Genomic DNA, 27,569 nt, shown 5'->3' with positions numbered 1-27,569 from the left:
CCATAAATGGACCAACAAAATCAATGTGTACCGGTTGCCATGGAGATGAGGGCCACTCCCATGGATGTAGCGGGGCCTGTGGTGGAGCGTTTTGGACCTTCTGGCATCCTGTGCATCTCTTGGTCATATCCTCGATTTCTTTATCGATTCCTGGCCACCAAACAAACGCCCTGGCTAGGCTCTTCATTTTTACCCCTCCCAGATGACCCTCATGAAGCTCATTGAGCACTCTATCTCTCAACTTGGGTGGAATTACCACTCGGGATCCACACATCAAGGTCCCCCGGCACACTGACAGCTGTTCTCTCCTTGGCGAGAATGCTGGCAACAGTGAGTCGCCATGTGCTGGCCATCCCTTCACCGTCAAATCATAGACCCGAGAGAGTGTCGGGTCATATCGGGTTTCCTTCTCTATACTTGAGTTTGTAACAGGTAGACATTCGACTATGGTCGCATGGAATATCTCAACAGGGTCCACTGTAGGTGCTTCCTCTACCATAGGCAATGGTAGGTGCGACAGCCCATCAGCGTTTCCATGCTGTTTCGTACCCTTGTACTCTATGTTGTACTGATGTGCCCCTAGAAAAAGTGACCATCTTTGCAGCCGTTGCGCCGTCATCACCGGAACGCCCTTCTTTGGGTTAAAATTGGAGACCAGGGGCTGATGATCAGTCAGTAGGGTGAATTTCTGCCCGTGCAGATAGTGATTGAACTTCTTCACCCCCTACACCAGGCTGAGGGCCTCCCTGTCAATCTGGGCGTAGTTACGCTCGGCTGAGGTTAACGAGCGCGACGCAAAGGCTATTGGCCTCTCTGAACCGTCAAGGAATTTGTGTGACAGCACCGCTCCGATGCCGTAGGGAGACGCATCACATGCTAACCGAATCGGTAGTGTTGGATTGTAGTGGGCCAATAATTCTTTTGAAGTGATTAGGCATTTACATTTCTGAAAGGCACGCTTACACTCATCACTCCATTTCCATGTTACTCCAGTCTGCAGTAGGGCATTCAGTGGGTGCAGAATTGTAGATAAATTTGGCAAGAACTTATGGTAGTAGTTCACCAACCCGAGGAACGACCTCAGTTGCGACACATTTTCCGGTGTTGGAGCCTTGACTACAGTCTCAATCTTGTCCGGCGACTTATGCAACCCTTCCTCATCAATCATGTGGCCACAATACGAGATTTGTCTCCTGATGAACTCGCATTTGGGGCGGTTGGCTCGTAGCCCATATTTCTGTAATCTCGGGAGCACCTGCTCCAGGTTGGCAAGGTGTTCACTGTCATTTTCGCCCGTAACCAGGATGTCGTCCAAATAACACTGGGTCCCCGGGATCCCTTGCAGGACTTGTTCCATTGCCCTCTGCCAAATAGCCGGGGCTGATGCTACCCCGAATACCAGTCGATTGTACTGGTAAAGGCCTTTGTGAGTGTTTATCGTGAGGTATTTCCTAGATGCTTCTTCCACCTCCATTTGTAGATACGCTTGGGCCAGATCAATCTTTGTAAAGCGTTTCCCTCCAGATAGTGAGGCGAAAATATCTTCTATCCGTGGAAGTGGATATTGTACTGTGTGCAGGACTGGGTTCACAGTTACCTTGAAGTCCCCACAGATGCGAACCTTCTTCGGTTCCCCAGGCGTGCTGCTCAATTATTTCTTCATTACAGGAACGATGGGTGTGGCCCACTCGCTCCAGTCCACCTTGGACAGCACACCTGAACGCTCCAGGCTCTCCAGCTCTGCTTCAATGGCTGGGCGGATCGCGTAAGGTACCGGTCTGGCCTTAAAAAATTTTGGGTTTGCATTATCTTCGATTTTTATCGTTGCCGTTACTCCTTTTAGAGTCCCAAGTCCTTGTTGGAACACCTCTTTCGCGTCAGTTAGAATTTTTGACAGTCGTCCAGGTGTGACGTCATCATCCTTTTTATCAGTCACAGTTAGTGCCTGAATGGAATGCCAATCCAATTGTATTTTTCAGATCCATTCACGTCCCAATAGTGGTGGTCCTCCATCCGGTAGTATATATAGATACAGTTTCTGTGTTTCCTTGCCGTTTTATTCAACTGGCACCCTTATTTTTCCTCTGGGGTAGACCCTTTGCCCCGTGTATGCCTTCAATACAATGGACGTGTCCTTCAACGGTATGTGTGGGAATAGCCGCTCATAGTCTCGTCGATTCATGACAGTTAGGGCTGATCCTGTGTCCAATTCCATCTTTACTGGCGACCCTGCTATCATGAGGGTGACCCAAATGGTTCGGTGATCCTCCTTTGCGATCACTTTGTGTAACTTTAGACAACTTAGTCTCCTGCTCCCGGAGTCATTATCACTCTCCTGATCTTCCGAACTACTGTCTGTCAATTTCTTTACTTTCTTGTACTTTTCCTTAGTAGTTCTTGTAGTGTTGGTTTTCTTTCCCGACCTGCAGACTCTTGCAATGTATCCCATTTTCCCACATTGCCTGCATAATTTGTCCTTAAACCAGCAGTCCTTCTGATCATGGGTTGTTCTGCCGCAGCGATAGCACTTTTCTGCTCCATACGCCATTTCATTAGCGCTGTATTCTTGTGGTTTCTGTTGTATTTCTGCAGCTCCCCGTGCTGCTGCTTCGTAGGATACTGCCACGCTGAAAGCCTGTTCTAGCATCAGGTCCTTTTCCGAAAGTAGTCGTTTCTGGGTTCCTTCACTCTGGAGCCCGCAGACAAACTTATACCGTAAGGTGTCTGCCAGTCCTGCTCTGAACTGGCAGTGCTTCGATAACTTGCGTAGTTCTGTAAGATAGTCAGCATTGTTCTCATCTTTCTGCTGGTTTCTTTTATGGAACTTGAATCTTTCTGCTATCAGCAGCGGTGTAGGGTTTAGGTGTTCCTGTAAGATATTAACAATCTCTTCAAAACTTTTCTCCATTGGTTTAGCTGGGGTAATTAAATTCCGCAATAGGCCATACGTTCTCGCGCCCATCAAATTTAATAATACCGACGCAATTGTAGTGTATGTGCCTTTAAGAGCCCCTGTGTACTGTAATGCCGGTAATGGCCACTCGGGCTATATAAGCCTGTATATTGTGTTGTATCAGTTAGTTCACCTCCAGACTTTGTTCAGTAAACAACTGTGAAACCAACTCCTGCCTTCAGTGTCTCTATTAACACACGGACACAACAGTGGCGACGAATTGGAAACAGACTTACCTGCAATTCGGCAGCACCTCAAGGACATCGATTCCTCAGACGTCCAAAGTCGAAGAAAAGCAAGAAAAAAAAAAGAAAAGCTGTGGTTTCACCAGCTAGCCAAGCTGGTGGCAGGTACTGCAATAATCCTTCCTGGGCGGCGGGCTGGGGCTCCATCAGCTGGCTCTGCAGCGAGGCCAAGCAGCGAAGGTGGAGGCAAGCAGAAATAGATGGGGGGGAGCACTCGGGAGACGGCCGGCGCTGCAAAGCAGGTCGGCGTTCGGACATGGCAGAGAGAGTCCGGCGGGAACGAGTCTCCACCTGTAAATAAAAAAAAAAAATTTAAAACGCGGAAATCAGCGTTGTCAGCAGCAGCAGCGGTGGGAAAGCACGGGAAGCGCCATATCTTTTCTGCAGGAAAGAAAGAAAAGCGCGGGAAGCGTCATTTTTTTTCCAGGATGCCTAACGCTGGCAATATTGATGCTTTTGATAACGATATAGAGGATTGGACCACATATGTGGAAAGAGTGGAGGTATATTGCACAGCAAATGGAATAGAAAATGATAAAAAGGCGTCAGTACTTCTAAATCTAATGGGCGCAAAGACATACGGGCTGTTACGAAACTTAATCACTCCAGCCAAACCAAAGGACAAGAATTTTAAGGAAATTGTTGATACCCTACAGGAGCACTTAAACCCAACACTGCTGCTGATAGCGGAACGATTAAAATTCTTCAAGAGGAATCAGCACAAGAATGAAAGTAACGCTGATTACCTCACCGAATTGAGAAAGCTATCAAAGCACTGCCAATTCGGGGCCGGACTGGCAGATTCTCTTCGAGACAAATTCGTCTGTGGTCTCCTAAGTGAAGGAACACAGAAAAGGCTGCTTTCTGAGAAAGATTTGACACTGGACAAGGCTTTCAGTATGGCTGTATCATAAGAAGCAGCCGCAAGAGGAGCTGCAGAGATACAGCAAAAGACACAGGACTTCGGCACCCATGAAATGACACAGGGTTTCGAGAGATGTTATCGCTGCGGCAGATCCACCCATGACCAGAGGGACTGCTGGTTCAAGGACAAAGCATGCAGGCAATGCGGAAAGATTGGACACATTGCACGGGTATGCCGATCTGGACAAAAAAAGTCCACGGACCAGAAAAAAAAAAATCAATTAAGAAAAGTACAGAAAGGTACAAATGATGACGGACAGTAGCTCCGAAGACCAGAAGAGCGATAGCGACTCCGGAAACAAGAGACTAAGCTGTCTCAAATTACATAATGTAATTGCCAAAGAAGATTACCAGACCATTTGGGTTACCCTCACGATAGCAGGGTCCCCAGTTAAAATGGAGCCAGATACAGGATCAGCTCTGACCGTCATAAATCGACGGGATTACGAGCGGCTATTTCCGCATATACCTTTAAAAGACACATCCATTATCTTGAAAACATATACGGGGCAGAAAGTATACCCCAAAGGAAAAATAAGGGTGCCTGTTGTATACAACGGCAAGGAAATACAGAAGTTGTATTTATACGTTCTACAAGATGGTGGTCTACCGCTGTTGGGACGTGAATGGATCAGGAAGATACGTTTAGACTGGCACTCCATTCAGGCACTGACGGTGACCAGTAAGGAAAAAAATGATGATGACGTCATACCTGAACGATTAAAAGACATCTTGGCCAACGCCAAGGAAGTGTTTCAAGAGAAACATGGAACCTTGAAAGGCATCACCGCCTCAATAAAAGTGGAAGATGCGGCAATTCCCAAGTTTTTTAAGGCAAGGCCGGTGCCATACGCAATTCGTCCAGCAGTCGAGGCAGAGCTGGAGAATTTGGAAAAGGCAGGCGTATTATCCAAGATAGATTGGAGCGAGTGGGCAACACCCATCGTCCCGGTCATGAAGAAAACGTTGAATAATGATAAATCTGAAGAACAGAGAAAAATTCGCATCTGTGGAGACTTCAAGGTGACTGTAAACCCGATCCTTCACACGGTACAGTATCCTCTTCCGAGGATAGAAGATATTTTCGCCTCACTATCCGGGGGGAAACGTTTCACCAAAATTGACTTGGCACAGGCATATCTACAGATGGAGGTTGAAGAGGCCTCTAAAAAGTATCTCACGATAAATACACACAAAGGCCTGTACCAGTACAATCGACTGGTTTTCGGAGTAGCATCAGCTCCAGCTATCTGGCAAAGAGCTATGGAGCAAGTCCTCCAAGGGATTCCGGGGACTCAATGCTACCTAGACGACATCCTTGTAACAGGAGAAAACAACAACGAGCACCTTGCCAATTTGGAGCAGGTGCTCACTAGGCTGAGAGAACGGGGCCTACGAGCAAATCGCCCCAAGTGCGAATTTTTCCAGAATCAAATATCATATTGTGGCCACATAATTAATAAGGAAGGGTTGCATAAGTCACCTGAAAAAATTGAAGCGGTCATAAAAGCCCCAGCACCTGAAAATGTTTCACAATTAAGGTCGTTCCTGGGATTAATAAATTACTATCATAAATTTTTACCGAACTTATCAACTCTTCTGCACCCTCTTAATGAACTGCTACAAACAGGAGTAATTTGGAAATGGAGCGAAGACTGTAAATGTGCCTTCCATAAATGCAAAGACTTAATCACGTCCAAGGAAGTTTTGGCTCATTACAACCCATCACTGCCAATCAGACTGGCGTGCAATGCATCCCCTTACAGCGCAGGAGCGGTATAATCGCATAGATTCCCTGATGGCTCGGAACGGCCGATAGCTTTTGCGTCACGCTCATTGAACTCAGCTGAGCATAACTATGCCCAAATCGACAGGGAAGCACTCAGCCTGGTATGGGGAGTGAAGAAATTCAACCATTACCTACACGGACAAAAATTTACCTTGTTGACTGACCATCAACCCCTCATCTCCATATTCAACCCTAAAAAGGGTGTTCCCATTATGACAGCGCAAAGGCTACAGAGGTGGTCCAGTTTTCTAGGGTCACACCAATATGACATAGAATACAAAGGATCAAAACAGCATCGGAATGCTGACGGTTTATCGCGCCTACCGTTGCCAACGGTAGAAGAGGCACCTACAGTAGACCCAGTGGAGATGTTCCACTCTACCATAGTCGAATGTCTACCAGTAACAAATTCTGCCATTGAAAGGGAAACGAGAAATGACCCGACTCTCTCACGAGTCTACGATTTAACAGTGAAGGGATGGCCAGCACATGGCGAACCACTGTTGCCAGCATTCTCGCAAAGAAGAGAACAGCTGTCAGTGTGCCGAGGAACCTTGATGTGTGGATCCAGAGTGGTGATTCCACCCAAACTCCGGGATAAAGTTCTAAAGGAGCTTCATGAGGGGCATCTGGGTGGAGTGAAAATGAAGAACCTAGCCAGGGCGTTTGTATGGCGGCCAGGTATCGATGGAGACATCAAAGAAATGACCAAGAGCTGCCTAGGATGCCAGAAGGTCCAAAACGCTCCACCACAAGCCCCTCTACATCCATGGGCGTGGCCCTCATCTCCATGGCAAAGGGTACACATCGACTTTGCTGGTCCATTTATGGACTCAATGTTCTTAATCGCGGTTGATGCACACTCCAAGTGGCCGGAGGTAATAAAGATGTCCTCCACCACCACGGAAAAAACCATCACAGTATTAAGGACCATATTTGCCAGGAATGGGCTACCTGAACAGATCTGTTCTGATAATGGACCGTAATTTGTGTCCGAAGAATTCAGGAAGTTCTTAAAAAACAATGGGGTTAAGCACTACACGTCCGCCCCATACCATCCCGCCACCAATGGATTGGCTGAAAGGTTTGTCCAGACCTTCAAGAAGGCCATAAAGGCCATGGGTAATGAAGGCATAAAACTTCAGCATAAGGTAGATAACTTCTTGTTTGCATACAGGAATGCAACACATATGGTTACAAACCAAACTCCCTCCATGATGTTCTTCAATAGAAGCCTAAGATGCCGGCTGGATTTGATCAAGCCAAACATCAGAAGGGACGTGGAGAACCGGCAATTTCAAGGCATGAATGAAAGGCCAACTAGAACCTTCCAGATAGGTCAACAGGTTTTGGCCCGGGACTACCGTACCGAGAAATGGCAGCCTGGAACTATTTGCACATGACTAGGACCGCTGATGTATACCGTGGACATTGGAGAAAGCATAATAAGGCACCATGCTGACCAAATCATGGAGTCATCCGAAAAGGGACAACCTACATCACAACTCTATACGCCTAATGATGAAGTAGAGATACCCATAGTATCTACCTCCGATCCGGTGATACTGGAACCAGATGAACCTGACACTGGCATTCAAGCCGAATCAGCTATGCCAAAAGATCCTACTACACCACCAGAAACTACTACACCACCGAGGCGTTATCCAGACCGAGTCAGGAAGCCTCCAGAGAGACTGACTTATAATTGATTAACTGCAGCAATGTGTAGATTATTGTTCTTGTAACATGTAATTAATGATTACTTAAAATATTATGTACTGGTTGGCTAAAAGGGGAGGAATTGTAGTGTATGTGCCTTTAAGAGCCCCTGTGTACTGTAATGCCGGTAATGGCCACTCGGGCTATATAAGCCTGTATATTGTGTTGTATCAGTTAGTTCCCCTCCAGACTTTGTTCAGTAAACACCTGTGAAACCAACTCCTGCCTTCAGTGTCTCTATTAACACATGGACACAACAGCCTTCTTTCCATTGGCCACCTCATTGGCATTGCAGTACACTTCAATTCTTTCCACATACGTGGTCCAGTCTTCTACCTCGTTGTCGAAAGCAGTGATACTGCCACTCTTCGGCATCTTGGGTGATTTAAAATGGCGCCTCCCGCGCTTTTTCTTCTTCCCCAATGTAATAAAATGGCGCCTCCCGAGCTTTTCCTTCTTCCCCAATGGAATAAAATGGCGCCTCCCACGCTTTTCCTTCTTCCCCTTGCTGCCACGCTGCTCCTAGCATTCTACCGGGTAAGGGCGGCGACCCGCAGCTTCGGCGTGTCTCACTTTTCCTTCCCCGCGTTCTATCCTCTCCATGCTGCCCTGTTCTTGAGCACCGGCTGCGCCCTGTGCGCTCCACCCTCTCTCTCTTCCTCCCGACGACGCTGCACGGCCCCTTCGACCTGACTTCGACCTCCAAGAAGCTTCTCTTCAGGGAAAAGATCCCCGTGAGGTGATGCAGTACTGCAGGTGAGTTCAAACCTGCCCGTCGCCAGTGTAGTGTCCGAGGATCAATAATACTCAGACTGCAGGAGAACAATAAAACAGGTATTTACTGAACAGAGAGTAATTCAAGACTGAAGTACAGAAGCCTGCTATGGCTTTATATACAGGGGTGGTCACTGCCGGTACTGCAGTATAGAATCAGTTCTTCTCTTAAAGGTACATACACAACAATTCCCACAACCTTCTGACTCTGGCGAGAGTGCTACCAACTGAGCCATGACTGACACTCACCTCGCTGTGCTATTTTAACAGGCGCGCTTTGGGTAGCCACAGAAGTCCTCGCTCGAGACAGGCGAGGGCCTCATAAATATGCAAACAACAGGGTCTAAGGACTTAAGAAGGACCCTGATGCGATTTTAAGGTGCAGTCGCACATTTGGAGCCCAGTGTTGACCTCGCCAGAAAAATCTGACGCCAAGCAGTCCCAGAAGGTAATATTTAACTTTTTTAATGCTTCCTTATGGCCGTGAGGAACAGGAGAGCCTCTGGGCCCCACAAGGAAATCTTGGGCCTACCCCCTTTCTCCCTTGGCACGATCAGCTCCAGACTCTCCCACCACCCAGCGCACTCACCTGACTGCCGTGGTCCATTCCCGCGGGTCGCCAGGGGCAGCTTCCCACCGCCGGTCATCCCTCTTCTGCCCATTGGCCAGGGACTGATCTCTGCTGGAATTGGGAGGGGAAACTGTAGCCATGTGAAGATGAGACCTCGGAATTAAAATGGTCCAGGTCTCTCACCAGATGGCCCGTGTGAAGCTTGGCTCTCGTCTTGCCGACCCCACGCTGACCTCATGCCCCGAGTTAAAATCGCGGCTATCATTTCTGCCAACTTGTCACCTGCGGCTGTGTTATAAAATATGCCAGAGCGGTTTGTTGTATTACTTTGAAATTTGTTTTTTTTTAAGCCACTGTAATTGTAAAATTACACGTGTCATAGTCCAGCAATTAAACTAAATTTAATCGGTCACAGCCACTTTATTCTTAGGCAGTACATCAGTCAGAAGCAATGTTCCCCCTAAGGTGCACGTCCGTGCAGCCGCGCACCAATTATGAGATCCCGTGCAGGCCGCTCACCAGCTGCTGCGGCTGGAAGAAATACCGCGCATTCAAATTTCAAGTGCCCGCGCAGGGAAAAGTAAATTAGAGGGAACATTGGTCAGAAGTAACATCAGGTGCCCTGGTCACAGAAGACAATGGTAGACAAGCCATAATAACAGTGTGGATGCGCAGAGGAGCTTTTCCTTTTGCATCTGTGTTGATCAACCCACTTCAAATTACCATCCAGCACATCTCTGCAATTGGCTGCCCGGAGGTCATAGAATCATAGAATGGTTACAGCACAGCAGGAGGCCATTCGGCCCATCGAGCTCGTGCTGGCTCACTGCAAGAGCATTCCTCTGCCCTTTCCCTGTTCCACTCCCCTGCCATTTCCCTGTAGCCCTGCAAATTTTTTTCCTTCAGCTACTTATCCAATTCCCTTTTGAAAGTCACAATTGAATTTGCCTCCCCCACCCTTTTCAGGCAGTGAATTCCAGATCTTAACCACTCGCTGCGTAAAAATGTTTTTCTTCATGTCGCCTTTGGTTCTTCTACCAATCACCTCTGCTTCTCGACCCTTCCACCAATGGGAACGGTTTCTCTCTATCTACTCTATCTAGGCCCCTCATGATTTTGAACACTCATCAAATCTCTTCTCAACCTTCTCTGCTCTAAGGAGAATAACCCCAGCTTCTCCAGTCTATCCATGTAACTGAAGTCCCTCATCCATGGAACCATTCTTGTAAATCTTTTCTGCACCCTCTCGAAGGCCTTCACATCCTTCCTAATATGCAGTGCCCAGAATTGGACACAGTACTCCAGTTGAGGCCGAACCAGTGTTTTATAAAGGTTCATCATAACTTCCTTCCTTTTTGTACTAATAGTGTGTAATAATTGCAGTAATAGTGTAGAGGATGAATTCATGGAATGTATGCAAGATAGTTTTCTCGATCTGTGTGTTGAGGAAGCAACTAGGGAACAGGCTATTTTGGATCTAGTAAAAAAATAGTACTGGAGAAATTGATGGGACTGAAAGCCGATACATCCCCTGGACCTGATGGCCTACATCCTAGGGTTTTGAAAGAGGTGGCTATAGAGATAGTGGATTCATTGGTTGTCATTTTCCAAAATTCCATAGATTCTAGAACGGTTCCCGCGGATTGGAAATGTCACCCCACTATTTAAGAAAGGAGGGAGAGAGAAAACGGGGAACTACAGATCAGTTAGCCTGACATCACTAGTAGGGAAAATGCTAGAATCTATTATTAGGGACGGGGGTAACAGGACACTTAGAAAATAATAATAGGATTGGGCAGCGTCAACAGGAATTAAGAAAGGGAAATCGTGTTTGACAAATCTGTTCGGGTTTTTTGAGGTTGTAACTAGTAGAATAGATAAGGGAGAACCAGTGGTTCTGCTGTATTTCGATTTTCAGAAGGCATCGATAAGATGCCACAGAAGGGGTTATGAAACAAAATTAGGGCTCATGGGATTGGGGGTAATATGGATTGGGGATTGGTTAACGGACAGAAAATAGAGAGTGGGAATAAACAGGTCATTTTCGGGTTGGCAGGCTGTACCTAGTGGGGTACCACAAGGATCAGTGCTTGGACCTCAGCTATTCACAATCTACATCAATGATTTAGATGAGGGGAATCAAATGTAATATATCTAAGTTTGCTGATGATAAAAGCTGGGTGGGAATGTAAGTTGTGAGGAGGATGCAAGGAAGTTTCAAGGGGATATAGACAGGCTAAGTGAGTGGGCAAGAACATGGCAAATGGAATATAATGTGGAGAAATGTAAAGTTAGCCACTTTGGTAGGAAAAATAGAAAAGCCGAATATTTTTTAAATGGTGAGAGATTGGGAAATGTTGGTGTTCCGAGGGACCTGAGTGTCCTTGTACACGAATCACTGAAAGTTAACATGCAGGTACAGCAAGCAATTAAGAAAGCAAATGGTATATTGGCCTTTATTACAAGAGGATTTGAGTATAAGAGTAAAGATGTCTTACTGCAATTATATCTTCTTCTTAGGCAGTCCCTCGGAACCGAGGATGACTTCCTTCCACATTAAAAATGAGTTCTCAGGTGACTGATAAGCCCAATGCAGGACCTACAGTCTCTGTCACAGGTGGAGCAGACGGTGGCTGAAGGGGTGGGTGGGTGGGGTGCTTTAGTTGATGTGCGCTCCTTCCGCTGCTTGCACTTGGCTTCCGCTTGCTCCTGGCGAAGAGACTCAAGTTGTTCGGCGCCTTCCTGGATGCTTCTCCTCCACTTTGCGTTCTTGGGCCAGGGATTCCCAGGTATCAGTGGGGATGTTGCACTTTTTCAAGGAGGCTTTGAGGGTGTCCTTGAAGAGTTTCCTCTGCCTACCTGGGGCTCTCTTGCCGTGTCGGACCTCCGAGTAGAGCACTTGTTTTGGGAGTCTCGTATAGGGCATGTGGACGATGTGACCCGTCCATCGGAGCTGATCTAGTGTGGTCAAAGCTTTGATGCTGTGGATGTTGGCCTGAGCAAGAACACTGATGTTGGTGCGCCTATCCTGCCAATGGATTTGCAGGATCTTGCAGAGGCAACGTTGGTGGTACCTCTCCAGTGCTTTGAGGTGCCTGCTATACATGGTCCATGTTCCTGAGGCATACAGCAGGGCGGGTATCACTGCTGATCTGTAGACCATGAGCTTAGTGCCAGGTTTGAGGTCCTGGTCTTTAAACACTCTTTTCCTCAGGCGACCGAAGGCTGCACTGGAACACTGAAGGCAGTGTTGGACTTCGTCATCGAAATCTGCCCTTGTTGACAGTAAGCTCCCGAGGTATGGAAAGTGGTTCTCGTTGTAAGCATGCAGGTACAGCAGGCGGTTAAGAAGGCAAATCTAATGTTGGCCTTCATAGCGAGAGGATTTGAGTACAGGAGCAAGGATGTCTTGCTGCAGTTGTACAGGGCCTTGGTGAGACCACACCTTGAGTATTGTGTGCACTTTTGGTCGCCTTATCTGAGGAAGGATGTTCTTGCCATGGAGAGAGTGCAGCGAAGATTCACCAGACTGACACCTGGGATGGCAGGAATGACGTATGAGGAGACATTGGGTTGATTGGGCTTATATTCGGTAGAGTTTAGAAGAATGAGAGGGGATCTCATTGAAACTTATAAAATTCTAACAGGACTAGACAGACTAGATGCAGGAAGGCTATTCCCGATGGTGGGGGAGTCTAGAACCAGGGGTCACAGTCTAAGGATAAGGAGTAAGCCATTTAGGACTGAGATGAGGAGGAATTTCTTCACCCAGAGAGTGGTGAACCTGCGGAATTCTCTACCACAGAAGGCAGTTGAGGCCAATTCATTAAATATATTCAAGAAGGAGTTAGATATAGTTCTTAAGGCTAAAGGGATCAAGGGATATGGGGAGAAAGCAGGGACAGGGTACTGAATTTGGATGATCAGCCATGATCTCATTAAATGGCGGAACAGGCTCAAGGGGCCGAATGGCCTACTCCTGCTCCTATCTTCTATGTTGCTATGTTTCTAAGTACCGACCCCTAGGGAACACCACTGTATACCTTCCTCCAGTCCAAAAAACAACCATTCACCGCTACTCTCTGTTTCCTGTCACTTAGCCAATTTTGTATCCATGCTGCCACTGTCCCTTTTATTCCATGGGCTTCAACTTTGCTGGCAAGCCTAATATGTGGCACCTTATCAAACACCTTTTGGAAGTCCATGTACACCACGTCAACCATATTGCCCTCATCAACCCTCTCTGTTACCTCAACAAAAAAATAAATCAAGTTAGTTAAATACGATTTGGCTTTAACAAATCCATGCTGGCGTTCCTTAATTAATCCATACTTGTCCAAGTGACTGTTAATTTTGTCCCGGATTATCATTTCTAAAAACTTCCCCACTATCGAGGTTAAACAGACTGGTCTGTAGTTGCTGGGTTTATCCTTACACCCTTTTTTGAACAAGGGTATAACATTTGCAATTCTCCAGTCCTCTGGCACCACCCCCGTATCTAAGGAGGATTGGAAGATTATGGTCAGTACCTCCACAATTTCCACCTTTACTTCCCTCAGCATCCTAGGATGTATCCCATCTGCTCCTGGTGACTTGTCTACTTTAAGTACAGCCAGCCTTTCTAGTACCTCCCCCTTATCAATTTTTATCCCAACCAGTATCTCAACTACCTCCTCTTTCACTATAACTTTGGTAGCATCTTCTTCCTTGGTAAAGACGGATGCAAAGTATTCAATTCGAACCTCAGCCATGCCCTCTGCCTCCATGCATAGGTCTCCATTTTGGTCCCTAATCAGCCTCACCCCTCCTCTTACTACCCGTTTACTATTTATATGCCTATAGAAAACTTTTGGATTCCCTTTTATGTTAGCTGCCAATCTGTTATTATACTCTCTCTTTGCCCCTCTTATTTCCTTTTTCACTTCCCCTCTGAACTTTCTACATTCAGCCTGGTTCTCACTTCTATTCACAATCTGTCATCTGTCAATAACCCCCTTTTTCTGCCTCATCTTACTCTCTATCTCTTTCATCATCCAGGGAGCTCTGGCTTTGGTTTCCCTACCTTCCCCTCTCATGGGAATGTACCTCGACTGTACCTGAATCATCTCCTCTTTAAAGAAGGCAGCCCATTGTTCAATTACAGTTTTGCTTGTCAATCTTTGATTCCAATTTACCCGGGCCAGGTCCGTTCTCAACCCACTGAAATTGGCTTCCCTCCAATTAAGTATTTTTACTCTAGATTGCTCCCTGTCCTTTTCCATAGCTAGTCTAAACCTTATGATACTGTGATCACTGTTGCCTAAATGTTCCCCTACTGATACTTGCTCTACTTGACCTACCTAATTCCCCAGAACCAGATGAAGCAATGGCTCCTTCCTCATGACTGTTAGCAAAAATGAGAGTTTAAGGAATTGGTGGCAACCTATTTGACATGGGTAGAGAATTGGTTAAGAGGTAGGAGACACTGAGTAGGGATAATGGGTTTGTACTCCAATTGGCAGGGTCTGATGAGTGGTGTTCCCCCAGGGACTGTGTATTGTGTAATGAGAAAGGATTAATTAGCAATCTTGTTGTGCGAGGCCCCTTGCGGAGGTGTGATCATTATATATGATAGAAGTCTTCATTAAGACGGAGAGTGAATTAGTTGACTCAGAGACTAGGGTCCTGAATTTAAATAAAGGAAACTATGATGGTATGAGGCACGAGTTGGCTAGGATGATTTGGGGAATGTTGCTTAAAGGGTTGACGGTGGATAGGCAATGGCAAACATTTAAAGACCTCATTCCCCAGAACCAGATGAAGCAATGGCTCCTTCCTCATGACTGTTAGCAAAAATGAGAGTTCCAGGAATTGGCAGCAAACTATTTGACATGGGTAGAGAATTGGTTATGAGGTAGGAGATGGTGAGTATGGATAATGGGTTTGTACTCCAATTGGCAGGATGTAATGAGAGGTGTCCCCCCAGGGATCTGTACTGGAGCCTTAGCTTTTCACTATATTTATGAGTGATTTAGCTGAAGGGATAGAGAACCGTACAACAAAGTTTGATGACAACATTTAGTTAGGTGGCACAGCAGGCAATGTAAATGAGAACAGAAGTTGTAAAGGGACATTGATAGCTTAAGTAAGTGGGCAAAACTGTGGCAGATGGAGTTCAACGTGGAGAAGTGTGAGGTCATCCACTTTGGACCCAAGAAAGATAGATCATGGTATTTTGTAAATGGTGAGAAGCTAGGAACTGTGGGTGAGCAGAGAAATTTAAGGTTCTATGTACAGAAATCACTAAAAGCTAATGAATGGGTACAAAATATATTTTAATAAAGGCTAATGGAATGTTACACTTAATCTCAAGAGGGCTGTAATACAAAGGGGTGGAAGTTATGCTACAGTTGTATAAAGCTCTGGTTAGTCTGCCTCTGGAGTATTGCATTCAATTCTGGGCACTGCACCTCAGGAATGTAAGAAATCGTGCATTGAAAGAAATAATAGTCTATTACAGGTTCCCTAGGTCAGCAGTTTGCCTAAGTTGATGACACAGAAAGATTCCAGTCATGTCAGAAAAATAGCTGTACAGAGAGCTGAATTACGAGGTCAGAACACAAAAACAGGCCTTTAAGTGGGAATAACTAGGCCTGATACGCGATGCAGCAAGGAGCTGTCGGATAAACAAGCTGTCTATGAGAGGGCAACAAGACCTTTAGAACAGAGATAAGGAGGAAAATGACCTCATGAGGTTGGGAGGGGGCAGTCATAGGTAGCCTCTCCCTTGTAATTGGACAATAGGATGGGGAACAAATAATTGACACCAGGTAATCACCAGCCCAATGAAATAACAGTGGCCCAGATATTCCGATCGCAGGCCTACTGAGGACTGCGACCTGGAAAGAATGACTTGAAATAACACTTAGTTTAAGTACGTGAGAGGATTGCAAGAAAAGGTCAGACAAACTATAAATAGCTGGTCATTGATTTTTATTTGAATTCATCAAATACAACAACAACATTTATATAATGCCTTTAACGTATTAAGAATTCCCAAGGCGCTTCACAGGAATATTATAAGATCAAAAATTCCATGATATAATCGATATCCTTTTAATTATTGGCAAGTGTCTGATCGATCCAGTTGCGGAATTTGGTCACACGGCCATAAACTCCAGGGGTCTTAATGGAGCAAGAGCCACTGCCCCAGGAAACGATTCCCACCAGGTACCAGGTTCCTCCTTCCTGACAGACGAGAGGTCCACCTGAGTCCCCCTGTAAACAAACAAATCAGATTTAATGGGCGGCGGCTCATGAAGTTAATAAAACCTTTCCCAGTGGCCGTGTTTACATACCATACAGGAGGAAGCACCAGAAGCACCAGCACAGATCATCACATCAGAAATCATGTTGCCCCAATACGTCTCACATTCGGTGTTGCTCAGGAGAGGAAGGGATGTCTGCTGCAGAATGCAAGGTGTGAGAAAAGCTGAAGTGGAGGAAAAAGTATTGTTAGATTTTCCTGAACCAGTAAAATATTATTTGTGTTTGTAAAGCACTTGTTCTTGGAAAGTTTGGGACCTTTGCTGCAACTTCTGTATACAAACTGAATTGTCCTTATTCTTAGGCAAATTACATGTCTTAAATGCTTTGATGTATCTCATAAGCACTATATATTGGCCCAGTAATTCCTCTCCCAACGCGTGAGTACGGACGGGGTACTCACGCGTGTGCCTGGAGGAATTGCCGGTTTTCAGCATGCATGGCGCATGCGGGGAAAACCGGCATTTCCTCTCCTCTGACCCAAGGGGTTAAGAGGCTGAATGCGTGCGTGCAGGAGTCTGCGCGTGCGACTTGGAATTCCTTTATTTTTAGAGAGTTGCGCATGTGTAAAGGCCTCTGGTTTTTACGCATTGAAAAACCACACGTAAGTACTTAGTTTTACAGGTAAGTGGTCTATTAATACAATTTATTTAAAAAATTTCCACAGGTTTATTATTTTTAAAGAATTTACAGTAAGGTAAGTTTAGTTTTAGCCCCGATTTTTTATATAATAATTTTTTCAAATTTTAAAATTATTGTTTAAAATAGTTTTTTACAGTTATTTATGGTTCATTTAAGTAGTGCAATGTTTTTTTAAATGTTCTTTCAAGTTTAAGTAGTGTTTTGGGGCCAGGAGTTTTCATGAGTTTGACAGCTCTTACTGTCAAACTCATGAATGAACTTTTGCAACCTCCCATTGGTTGCCCTGTGCTCACGTGATCCCAGCCGGCTCATCGCACTAAGTACGCCGCTGGGTCACGCACGCACAGCGCGGCAGGACCTCAAGCGGGCCAGTGAGAGGAAATGCAATGCGGGCCACGATTCAAATGTCAGCGCACCGGGTAAGTGCACATCGGGGGCTTGCACGCGCGGCAAGCTCCCGATCCTAATTTCAGGGCCAATGATTGATAAATGGTAAGGGTAGTAACCTTGTAAAGCTTTTTCTTCATTTTCTCCACATTCCTGTATTTTGAACAAGATCAAAAGATACTCCATGATGAAGAAGGCCATTCGGCCCATCTTCATTCATTCCCTCAGGAACAACCCTACATTCCTCCATTGCTGCATCTAGTTCTCTCTTCAAAGATTCCAGAGCTTTCTCCTTGGAGGTCCAAGTGTTGACCATTCTCTGTGTGAAGAACCTCCTGATTACCTTTTACTAGTTTAAATCTCTGTCTCCTTATCCTACCCCTGTGGTTTAATTTAAATTAGTAGGCTGGATTAACCTTTTCCACACCATTCACTATCTGATAGACCTCTATAAGATCACTTCTCAAAGGCCTCCTTTCCTGCTGAACAAGTTCTCCAGGGCTACGAATGTGGTAGGGCAGAAACTGAGCTCAACAAAGTTACACTGTAGAAAGAAACCACATTGACTTGTAACTGGTCACTGGACAGAGCTCTGGGAGGGATGGCAGTATTTCTCTAACAGGTATTTTTTACAGGAGGGGCCAGGCAGTTAATAGGCCACAGCATTGAAATGCCGTCGCTAGCACCAGGAGTGTGTGTGTTTATCTATCTTGTACTGATCTTTCTCTTTGCAACATGGACTGTTGTAGGAACTCTGCTACCCTGTAATAACACATTAGAAATAAGCACAGAGGGAGAAGTGTCTTGTGGGGAATCATTCAGAATTTGAACATTCTGTTGACTATATTTGTGCCTTTCAGAAATAATGCTTGAATATCATAGACTCCTATCTGTAATAATATTTTACATTCTCCTGCTTGGAGCTTTTAACTGATGGATACAATAAGTAAACAAAGACTTGATGTCCGACTGATTGTTTTTCCGAGTGAGTTCCAGCTACAGACATAACTTTGCTCTCTCTAAAGCAATAGAGCTGTCATACCATTGGAGTGAGTCACTCCCCATCCTGTAGTGACACACAGCTTGCCAGCACTGAAGTTGTCATATGCACCAGCTAGACAAACGGGTGACACGCGTGGATTGAGCGTAACAGGTGTTGCGAGCTTTACAAGAGTGATGTCGTTGTTGATGGCATTTCTGTCCCACTCGGGATGGGTAATAGCCTGTAAGACACAAGGCCGGAATTAGTTCCTCCCTCAGGCTTATAACCCCCAAGTTTTACATTACCCAACCACTTCTTGATTTTTCTGGGCTTTGCTATTGTTTTCAATCTCAGTGATGTTCTGTATTATGGGCCTCAACTCGTCCCCTGGTGATGTCCTGCATCATGGGTCATGGCCCTTGCCCAGACAATGTTCTGTACTTTTGGCATTGGCCGTTCCCCAGAGCTGTGCTGCTCATAGGCCTCAGAACTTACTCGACGATCCCCTGCATTATGAGCCTCAGCCTTTCCCTGGTGATGCCTGTTTTACGGGCCTCAGCTTTTCCCCTGGTGACGTCCTATATTACAGGCCTCGGCCCTTCCCTGGTGCTGTCCTGTATTACGGACCTGAGCTGTTCCCCTGGTGATGTCCTGTATTACAGGCCTCGGCCCTTCCCTGGTGATGTCCTGTATTAAAGGCCTCGGCCCTACATGTAGGTTTCTCAATAAAAAGTAAACAAAGAAAAATAGGAGCAGGAGTAGGCCTTTCGGCCCTTCAAGCCTGCTCAGCCATTCAATATGATCATGACTGATCCTCTGTCTCAATACCATATTCCCGCTCTCTCCCCATACCCCTTGATGCCTTTTGTGTCTAGAAATCTATCTATCTCCTTCTTGAATATATTGAGTGACTTGGCCTCCACAGTCTTCTGTGGTAGAGAATTCCACAGGTTCTCCACCCTCTGAGTGAAGAAATTTCTCATCATCTCAGTCCTAAATGTCCTACCCCGTATCCTGAGAATGTGACCCCCCGTTCTAGACCCCCCAGCCAGGGGAATCATCCTCCCTGCATCCAGTCTGTATAGCCCTGTCAGAATTTTATACCTTTCAATGAGATCCCCTCTCATTCTTCTAAACTCTAGTGAATACAGGCCTAGTCAACCCAATCTCTCCTCATTCGACAGTCCTGCCATCCCAGGAATCAGTCTGGTGAACCTTTGCTGCACTCCCTCTATGGCAAGTACAGTATTGTAGGAGTGCTTGAACTCCTAAAGAAAGTACTGAGACTGAAACTAGCAGTTAACCAAATGTGGTTTAATGCACTAGTAAAAGTTACAAACAAAAATGCAGGAGAAACTCTATACAGGTCTGTACACCAACTGGTTCCACGAGGACAGAGGGGGAACGCCTCGCCCCTCTGACGTCATGACGTCATCACGTTTCCCGCCGTTGGGAACGTCATGTGACCTGCGTGATGACGTCATCGCGCTGGATCGCCATTTTACTGAACCCGCGCTGTTTATACAGAGCAAACACTTAAAGGTAACAAGCCCCTGTTAAAGGCAATTATATACATTACTGCAAGAGTCTCTTGGTGGCTTTGCCACATACGCCCCCCCAGAATTGTCTTTAATAAGGAAAGTCGATCGCAGAGGAGGTCGGACAAGCCTGTTTGAACGACTCCTAAATTCCCAGAGAGGAAAACGCTGAGCAGCTGGTGAGCTGGAGGGGATAGCGGCCTGGTCAGGTGTGGCAGCAGCTGGCGGTCGACCCCTACGCGGTGGCTGAGCGGGCTCGACTGGCTGTTCAAGGTCCAAGTGCGCGGGCTTGAGGCGATCGACGGAGATGTGGTCCGGCCTGCCCCCGAGGTCGTCCCAAAAAGTCTTAGGCCCTGTCTGTAAAACCCGGAAAGGACCCGTATACGGAGGCTGGAGCGGGCTGCGATGGGCGTCTTGGCGAACGAACACGAATTTGGCCTTCATCAACTCCACTGGAATGCGGGAGGCAGGAAAACCGTGTTGCGACGTCAGAACTGGCCGGAAGCACTGGGCCACTTCCCGGTGGGCTTCCCGCTGAGTGGCTGCGGACTACAGCTGTGTAGGGGACGGCAGGAATTCGCCTGGTACCCGGCGCGGCTGGCCGTAAACCATTTCTGCGGCCGAAGCCTGCAGGTCCTCCTTTGGCGCCGTGCGCAACCCCAGCATAACCCAAGGCAGTTTATCGACCCATGCCGCGTCCAGGAGGCTGGCCCTGAGCGACGCCTTCAATGAACGATGAAAACGCTCACACAGCCCATTCGCCTGCGGGTGGTAGGCCGTGGTGCGATGGAGTTTGGTGCCTAAGGCTGAGGCCACCGCGTTCCAAAGCTCAGATGAAAATTGTGGACCGCGGTCGGACGAAATATCCATCGGAACCCCAAAGCGTGCTACCCATGACGAGATAAAGGCTCGAGCGACATCCGCAGAGGTGGTAGATGTCAGGGGAACCACCTCTGGCCATCTCATGGTGCGATCTACCATCGTCAGAATGTGTGTGAAACCCCGCGACGGCGGGAGTGGCCCCACAAGGTCGACGTGGACGTGGTCAAACCGACGTTCCGGTACCTCGAAGGTGGCCAAGGGGGCCCTGACGTGTCGTTGTACTTTGGCTCATTGACAAACCACACATGTGTTCGCCCAGTCGCGGATGTCTTTGCGCATCCCTCTCCAGACGAATTTGGATGCTAGCAACTTCTGCGATGTCCTCACACCAGGATGCGAAAGTCCGTGTACGGCGTCGAAAACTTTCCGACGCCAGGTGGACGGAACAATCGGACTGGGGTCTCCCAATGAGATGTCACAGAGTAAAGTGGTGCCCGCCGAATGGAACGGCACGTCCTTCGGTTGAAGGCTGGCGGAGTCAGAACGAAAGGCTTGAGTGTCCGGGTCGGCAGCTTGGTCGGCCGCCATTCACGCATAATCGATCCCCAACTGCACGGCTTGGACGGTGGCGCGGAAAAGGCAATCCGCTACCATGTGCCGGATGTCGGTGGTAACTTCAGAAATAAATGTAAGCTGTCGCTGCTGTCGAGCTGACCACGGTTCGGCAGTCTTGGCCATCGCGAATGTCAGCGGTTTGTGGTCGACAAACGCAGTGAAGTGGCGCCCTTCGAGCAGAAAACGAAAATGACGAATGGCCAAAAACAACGCCAACAGCTCCCTGTCAAAGGTACTGTACTGGTGTTCGTGCCGTCGCAGCTGGCGGCTAAAAAACGCCAGTGGTTGCCACGTGCCGTCGACCCACTGCTCTTCGACGGCCCCTATGGCGTAGTCTGACGCGTCAGTCGTGAGAGCGATGGTGGCTCCTGGCAGGGGGTGTGCCAACATTTTCGCATTCGCGAGGGCGGTCTTCGTGTCCCCGAAAACGCGGTCCATTTCCGGCGTCCAAACTACGGGCTCCTTTCCCGGCTTCCCTCTGAGGGCTTCGTAGAGCGGCTGCATGAGCTGTGCCGCCCTGGGAACAAAACGATGGTAAAAATTTACCATACCCAGGAACTCCTGGAGTGCCTTCACGGACTGCGGCCGCAGGAATGCGGTGATCACCTCCACCTTAGCCCGAAGCAGCATTGCCCCCTCTGAAGTGATGCAGTGGCCTAAGAAGTCAATTTGCTGCAGGCCGAACTGGCATTTGGCCGGGTTGACAATGAGGCCGTGCTGCTGAAGGCGACGAAAGAGAATGCGCAGATGCTTGAGGTGGTCCTCCTTTGTGGCGCTGGCGATCAGTATGTCATCCAGATAGACGAACAAAAATTTGAAATCCCGCAGCACCGAATCCGTTAGGCGTTGGAATGCCTGCGCCGCATTTTTAAGTCCAAAAGGTATGCAGAGGAACTCAAACAGGCCAAAAGGGGTGATGACCGCTGTCTTTTGGACGTCCTGGGGATGCACCGGTACCTGATGGTACCCACGGACGAGGTCGACCTTGGAGAAGATCGAATTCCCCGCCAAATGTGCGGAGAAATCCTGTATGTGCGGTATGGGGTACCGGTCGGGGGTCGTGACATCATTGAGGCGGCGGTAGTCGCCGCAGGGCCGCCATCCACCCCCGGGCTTAGGGACGATGTGGAGAGGCGAGGACCAGGGACTATTCGATCGGCGAATAATCCCCAACTTTTCCATGGCGGCGAACTCTGCCCTAGCAGCCGCGAGTTTGCTGGGCTCTAGCCGCCGTGCCCTAGCATAGATGGGAGAGCTGGTCGTTGTTATATGGTGCTCCACCCTATGTTTGGCGGTCGAAGCCGAGAAGGCGGGCTTAGTCAGCTCTGGAAAGTCCCCGAGGAGGCGGGAGAAAATGTCGGGGGGTGGCCGAGCGCAGGAGACCGAGTGCGGTGCGACCGTGCCACGCACACAGGGAATACAGTCGAACGTGGCGGCGTGAATGAGCCGACGATTTTTTAAATCAACCAACAGGCCGTTGGCGCATAAAAAGTCGGCGCCTAGGAGTGCCTGTGAAATTTTGGCGGTGACGAAGTCCCATATAAAGCGTTGGCCACTGAAGCAGACCTGGACCCGCCGTGTCCCGCAAGTACAAATTGCACCCCCGTTGGCAGCTTGGAGGGGAGAACCACACCTGCCGGACCGAAGGTCGAGGACTGACGCGCTGGATCGCCCCTGTGTCGCACAAAAAACGATGGCCCGAGATGGAGTCGGTTAAATAAAGTAGTTTCCCGGAATCGCCGATCGCCATCGTGGCCGCGGGGCATGCCCCGGAGTCGGTGTTCTTGACGCGCAGTTGCTCGTTCGGTGTTTTGGGCACGAAACTGCAAAGCTTCTGGCCTTCACGACAAACCGAGCGTGGTAATAACAGAAACTGGTTGTTGGAGGCGTCGAGGCAGGGCCCTTTGGGGCGGGGCGTCTTGCAACGGCGCAGTGTTGTTGTCGGACCGCGTATATTTTATCCGCCTCTTCGGCGAGCGCTATGCAATCCCCGGTGTCCGATCTGGCGAGGGCCGCCTGCACCTGTTCGGGCAGTTGACTGAGGAACAGTTCGCGGAACAGGAAACATTGTGGTTCAGGCCCCAGGATTGTGAGCATCTGGCTCATCAACTCCGAAGGTTTGGAGTCTCCTAACCCGGGCAGCGTGAGTAGGCAGCGTGCGCGCTCTCCCTTCGTAAGGCCGAATACCTGCATTAGCCGTGCCTTAATGGCGACATACTTGTCGGTGGCCGGGGGGTTCTCCAGTAGGCTGATGATCCTCGACGCCATCGAGCTGTCGAGTACGGAGACCACGTAAAGATAACGGGTCTGATCCTGCACAACATTGCGGAGCTCGAACTGCGCCTCCGCTTGTACGAACCAGGAGGCCGCCTGTTGTACCCAAAATTGGGGGAGCTTCAAAGCCACTGCGTTGGCTTCCATCATGGCCCTGCGTTCCATTTCCACCGCGAAGAACGTCCGCGAGGATTCGGGGTCACCAATATAGGAGTGCTTGAACTCCTAACGAAAGTACTGAGACTGAAACTAGCAGTTAACCAAACGTGGTTTAATGCACTAGTAAAAGTTACAAACAAAAACGCAGGAGAAACTCTATACAGGTCTGTACACCAACTGGTTCCATGAGGACAGAGGGGGAACGCCTCTCCCCTCTGATGTCATGACATCATCACGTTTCCCGCCGTTGGGAACGTCACGTGACCTGCATGATGACGTCATCGCGCTGGATCGCCATTTTACCAAACCCGCGCTGTTTATACAGAGCAAACACTTAAAGGAAACAAGCCCCTGTTAAAGGCAATTATATATATTACTGCAAGAGTCTCTTGGTGGCTTTGCCACAGTATATCCTTTCTTAGGTAACAAGGCCAAAACTGCACACAGTACTCCAGGTGTGGTCTCACCAAGGCCCTGTATAACTGTAGTTATGCATTTGAGTGGGGGAGAAAAATCAATTGTGGCAAATACATTATATAGTGACCAGGAGTTTATTTTAAAAGGGAGGGATAATATAAAACTAGCACACAAGGAATAAGGCAAATTTGATCAAACAGTGCTAGAAATATTCTTTTACTGCCATAGATTATTTTAAAGACAGTTACTGATTCTAGTGAGCACTGTTTCTCTCTCCACTGATGCTGCCTGACCTGCTGAGTGTTTCCAGCATTTTCTGTTGTTATTACTGATCCTATAAACAGAATTGATAAAACCTCGAATAAAATTCACTGTGAAGATCGGAGCATTCCTACCTTAGCAACTGGGATGGACTGAGTTATTGCATCCGCTGAGCATTTGTTGTAATCTCCAACAACTACAATGTGTCTTGTCCTACAGGAAACAATATATCACGCTCAGTAAGTATTATATCCCTTAATATTGCTAACCATAGACCCTGAAGATGCTGATACTGTAACCTTACCTCACACTGCAATGGGCAGCAGTGACAACCCAGTTTTCGTTAATCAAGGAGCCGCCACAAAAATGAAAGCCACTTTTTTGCTAGTGCAGAAAGGAAAGAATTATTCAGTACAGAAAATCCAACATTTGATCCATTATTGTTCGGATTATCTGTCTTGCAAGCATTCATCTCCACATAGAAACATAGAAGATAGGAGCAGGAGTAGGCCATTCGGCCCCTCGAGCCTGCTCCGCCATTCAATGAGATCATGGCTGATCATCCAAATTCAGTACCCTGTCCCTGCTTTCTCCCCAAATCCCTTGATCCCTTTAGCATTAAGAAATATATCAAACTCTTTCTTGAATATATTTAATGAATTGGCTCAACTGCCTTCTGTGGTAGAGAATTCCACAGGTTCACCACTCTCTGGGTGAAGAAGTTCCTCCTCATCTCTGTCCTAAATAGCTTACCGCTTATCCTTAGACTGTGACCCCTGGTTCTGGACTCCCCCGCCATCGGGAACATCCTTCCTGCTTCTAGTCTGTCTAGTCCTGTTAGAATTTTATAAGTTTCAATGAGATCCCCTCTCATTCTTCTAAATTCCAGCAAATATAAGCCCAATCGACCCAATCTCTCCTCATACGTCATTCCTGCCATCCCAGGTATCAGTATGCTGAATCTTTGCTGCACTCCCTCCATGGCAAGAACATCCTTTCTCAGATAAGGCAACCAAAACTGCACACAATACTCAAGATGTGGTCTCACCAAGGCCCTGTACAACTGCAGCAAGACATCCTTGCTCCTGTACTCGAATCCTCTCACGATGAAGGCCAACATACCATTTCCCTTCTTAACTGCCCGCTGCACCTGCATGCTTACCTTCAGCGACTGGTGCACAAGCACACCCAGGTCTTGTTGCACTTCCCCTTTTCCCAATCTTTTGCCATTCAGTTAATAATCTGTCTTCCTGTTTTTGTCGCCGAACTGGATTTCCTCGCATTATACTGCATCTGCCATGCATCTGCCCAATCACCCAACCTGTCCAAATCATACTGGAGTTTCTCGGCATCCTCCTCACAGCACACACACCCACCCAGCTTTGTGCCGTCTGCAAACTTGGAGATATTACACTAGTTCCCTTGACTAGATCATTAATATCTATTGTGAACAGCTGGGGTCCTAGCACCGATCCCTGCAGTACCCCACTAGTCACTGCCTGCCACTCGGAGAAAGACCCGTTTATTCCAACTCTTATCTTCCTGTCTGCCAACCAGTTCTCTATCCAAGTCAGTACTTTACCCCCAATCCCATGTGCCTTAACTTTACACGCTAATCTCTTATGCGGGACCTTATCGAAAGCCTTCTGAAAGTAAAAATACACTACATCCACTGGTTCTCCCTTATCTATTCTACCAGTTACATCCTCAAAAAATTCCAGTAGATTAGTCAAGCATGATTTATCTTTTGTAAGTCCATGTTGACTTTGTCCGATCCTGTCACTGTTTTCCAAGTGCTCTGCTATTACATCTTTTATAATGGACTCTAGCATTTTCCCCACTACCGATGTCAGGCTTACCGGTCTATAATTCCCCATTTTCTCTCTACCACCTTTCTTGAATAGTGGGTTACATTAGCTACCCTCCAATCTATGGGAGCTGTTCCAGAGCCTATAGAATTTTGGAAGATGACCCACAATGCATCTACTATTTCTAGGGCCACTTCCTTAAGTACCCTAGGATGTAGATTATCAGGCCCTGGGGATTTATCGGCCTTTAATCCCATCAATTTCCCTAACAACATTTCCTTACAAATACTGATTTCATTCAGTTCCTCTCATTAGACCCTTTGTTCCCCGACATCTCTGGGGGATTATTTGTGTCCTCGTTTGTGACCTGGCTTTGTATGGAGATGGGGCAGTTTGCAAAATCAAAAATGACAGAAAGATGAGTCAGCAGCACATTTTACAATGGACATGTTCTATCGCTGGTTCAGAGGTGTGACTTCTACAAATACCTGTTTTGATCAGATCACGCCTGGGTTTTAAATGTCTAAACTAGCTCACGTTATGATTACAGCGGCCATCTTGCATCCTTGAAACTGGCCGTTGATTCACACAAGATCTTTGGCTCCTGGCAACAAATTTCTAATGACGCTGCACCATTAGTATTATTTTGTTTTATCAACAATTGCTGGAAATGGATTTGTTTACCCAGAATATATTCTTCAACACTTGCAGCTACACTACATACGGAAATTCAATGCTCATCAAAATGAACACGGGGCCCCCAGTGAAAATTGACCAGGAGTCTTTGGCTTTTACTGGAATGGTGACCTTTTTAAACAGAGTGAAGTATTAAAAATGTAACAGTTACCTGACTAGGAGTTACTCATACCTGGAGCCTTAGCTTCAACCTACCTGCAGGGAGACCTGCCAGGGCCAAGATCCAGGAACGGCATCTTCACCATTCACGATTCTTGCGTAGCCCGTGACGACAGGGGTGATGGCTGGGGTCCCACAGCCTATGTTGGAAGTCAATGTACAAACAGGGATCAGTGTCACCAGTGCACCACCAAGTAAAATAGGAACTTAAGATATTTTCTAGATATTATAACTTACTCCCTCCATAAGTTGCGCCGAGGACCGCAAAGCAGGAGAGAATCCAAAGGAAAGCCATGGTTCTTGTTCGTGTTTGACGGTTACAGTTACGACTTTATATAGTCGAACTGTGACGCCGGGTATCCAATAGATAAAAGTCTGAGCTTTTACCCAATCTACATGTGGCAGGATTGCTTTGCAAAATAAACGAATTAATTATAAGATACGTGAACATATCAGTAAAAACATCACTAGATAGAAGGACTGTGGGTACTTTCAAGCTGTTCAACGAATAGAATATTGATGATTGATT

The 27,569-nt window shown here is 47.3% G+C and overlaps 1 protein-coding gene across 1 annotated transcript; it reads right to left on the bottom strand.

Annotated features, from left to right (window-relative positions):
- Positions 1 to 15,951: 15,951 nt before the first annotated feature.
- On the bottom strand, positions 15,952 to 27,335 carry LOC147116404 (chymotrypsin B-like). Its single transcript, XM_085989515.1, has 7 exons — positions 27,278 to 27,335; positions 27,077 to 27,180; positions 24,682 to 24,761; positions 24,512 to 24,590; positions 18,352 to 18,532; positions 16,313 to 16,446; positions 15,952 to 16,232 (listed from the first exon to the last, which is right to left on the bottom strand). Exons 1-7 carry the CDS (start codon positions 27,333 to 27,335, stop codon positions 16,071 to 16,073), a joined length of 798 nt encoding a protein of 265 aa, XP_085845641.1. The 3' UTR covers positions 15,952 to 16,070.
- Positions 27,336 to 27,569: the final 234 nt, after the last annotated feature.

This window comes from Somniosus microcephalus, chromosome 6, assembly GCF_052327205.1.
Source record: "Somniosus microcephalus isolate GS21.2 chromosome 6, FLI_Smic_1.0, whole genome shotgun sequence".
Classification (NCBI taxonomy): Eukaryota; Metazoa; Chordata; class Chondrichthyes; order Squaliformes; family Somniosidae; genus Somniosus; species Somniosus microcephalus.
Note: the sequence above shows the minus strand (reverse complement) of the source record. Positions and strands in the feature narration are given on the sequence as shown.

Coding starts and splice junctions, on each gene's coding strand:
- LOC147116404 (XM_085989515.1), bottom strand. CDS start 27,335: ATGGCTTTCCTTTGGATTCTCTCCTGCTTTGCGGTCCTCGGCGCAACT. Junction 27,181..27,277: donor CGGCGCAACTTATGGAGGGA/GTAAGTTATAAT, acceptor CTTCCAACATAG/GCTGTGGGACCCCAGCCATC. Junction 24,591..24,681: donor GCTGCCCATTGCAGTGTGAG/GTAAGGTTACAG, acceptor TGTTTCCTGTAG/GACAAGACACATTGTAGTTG.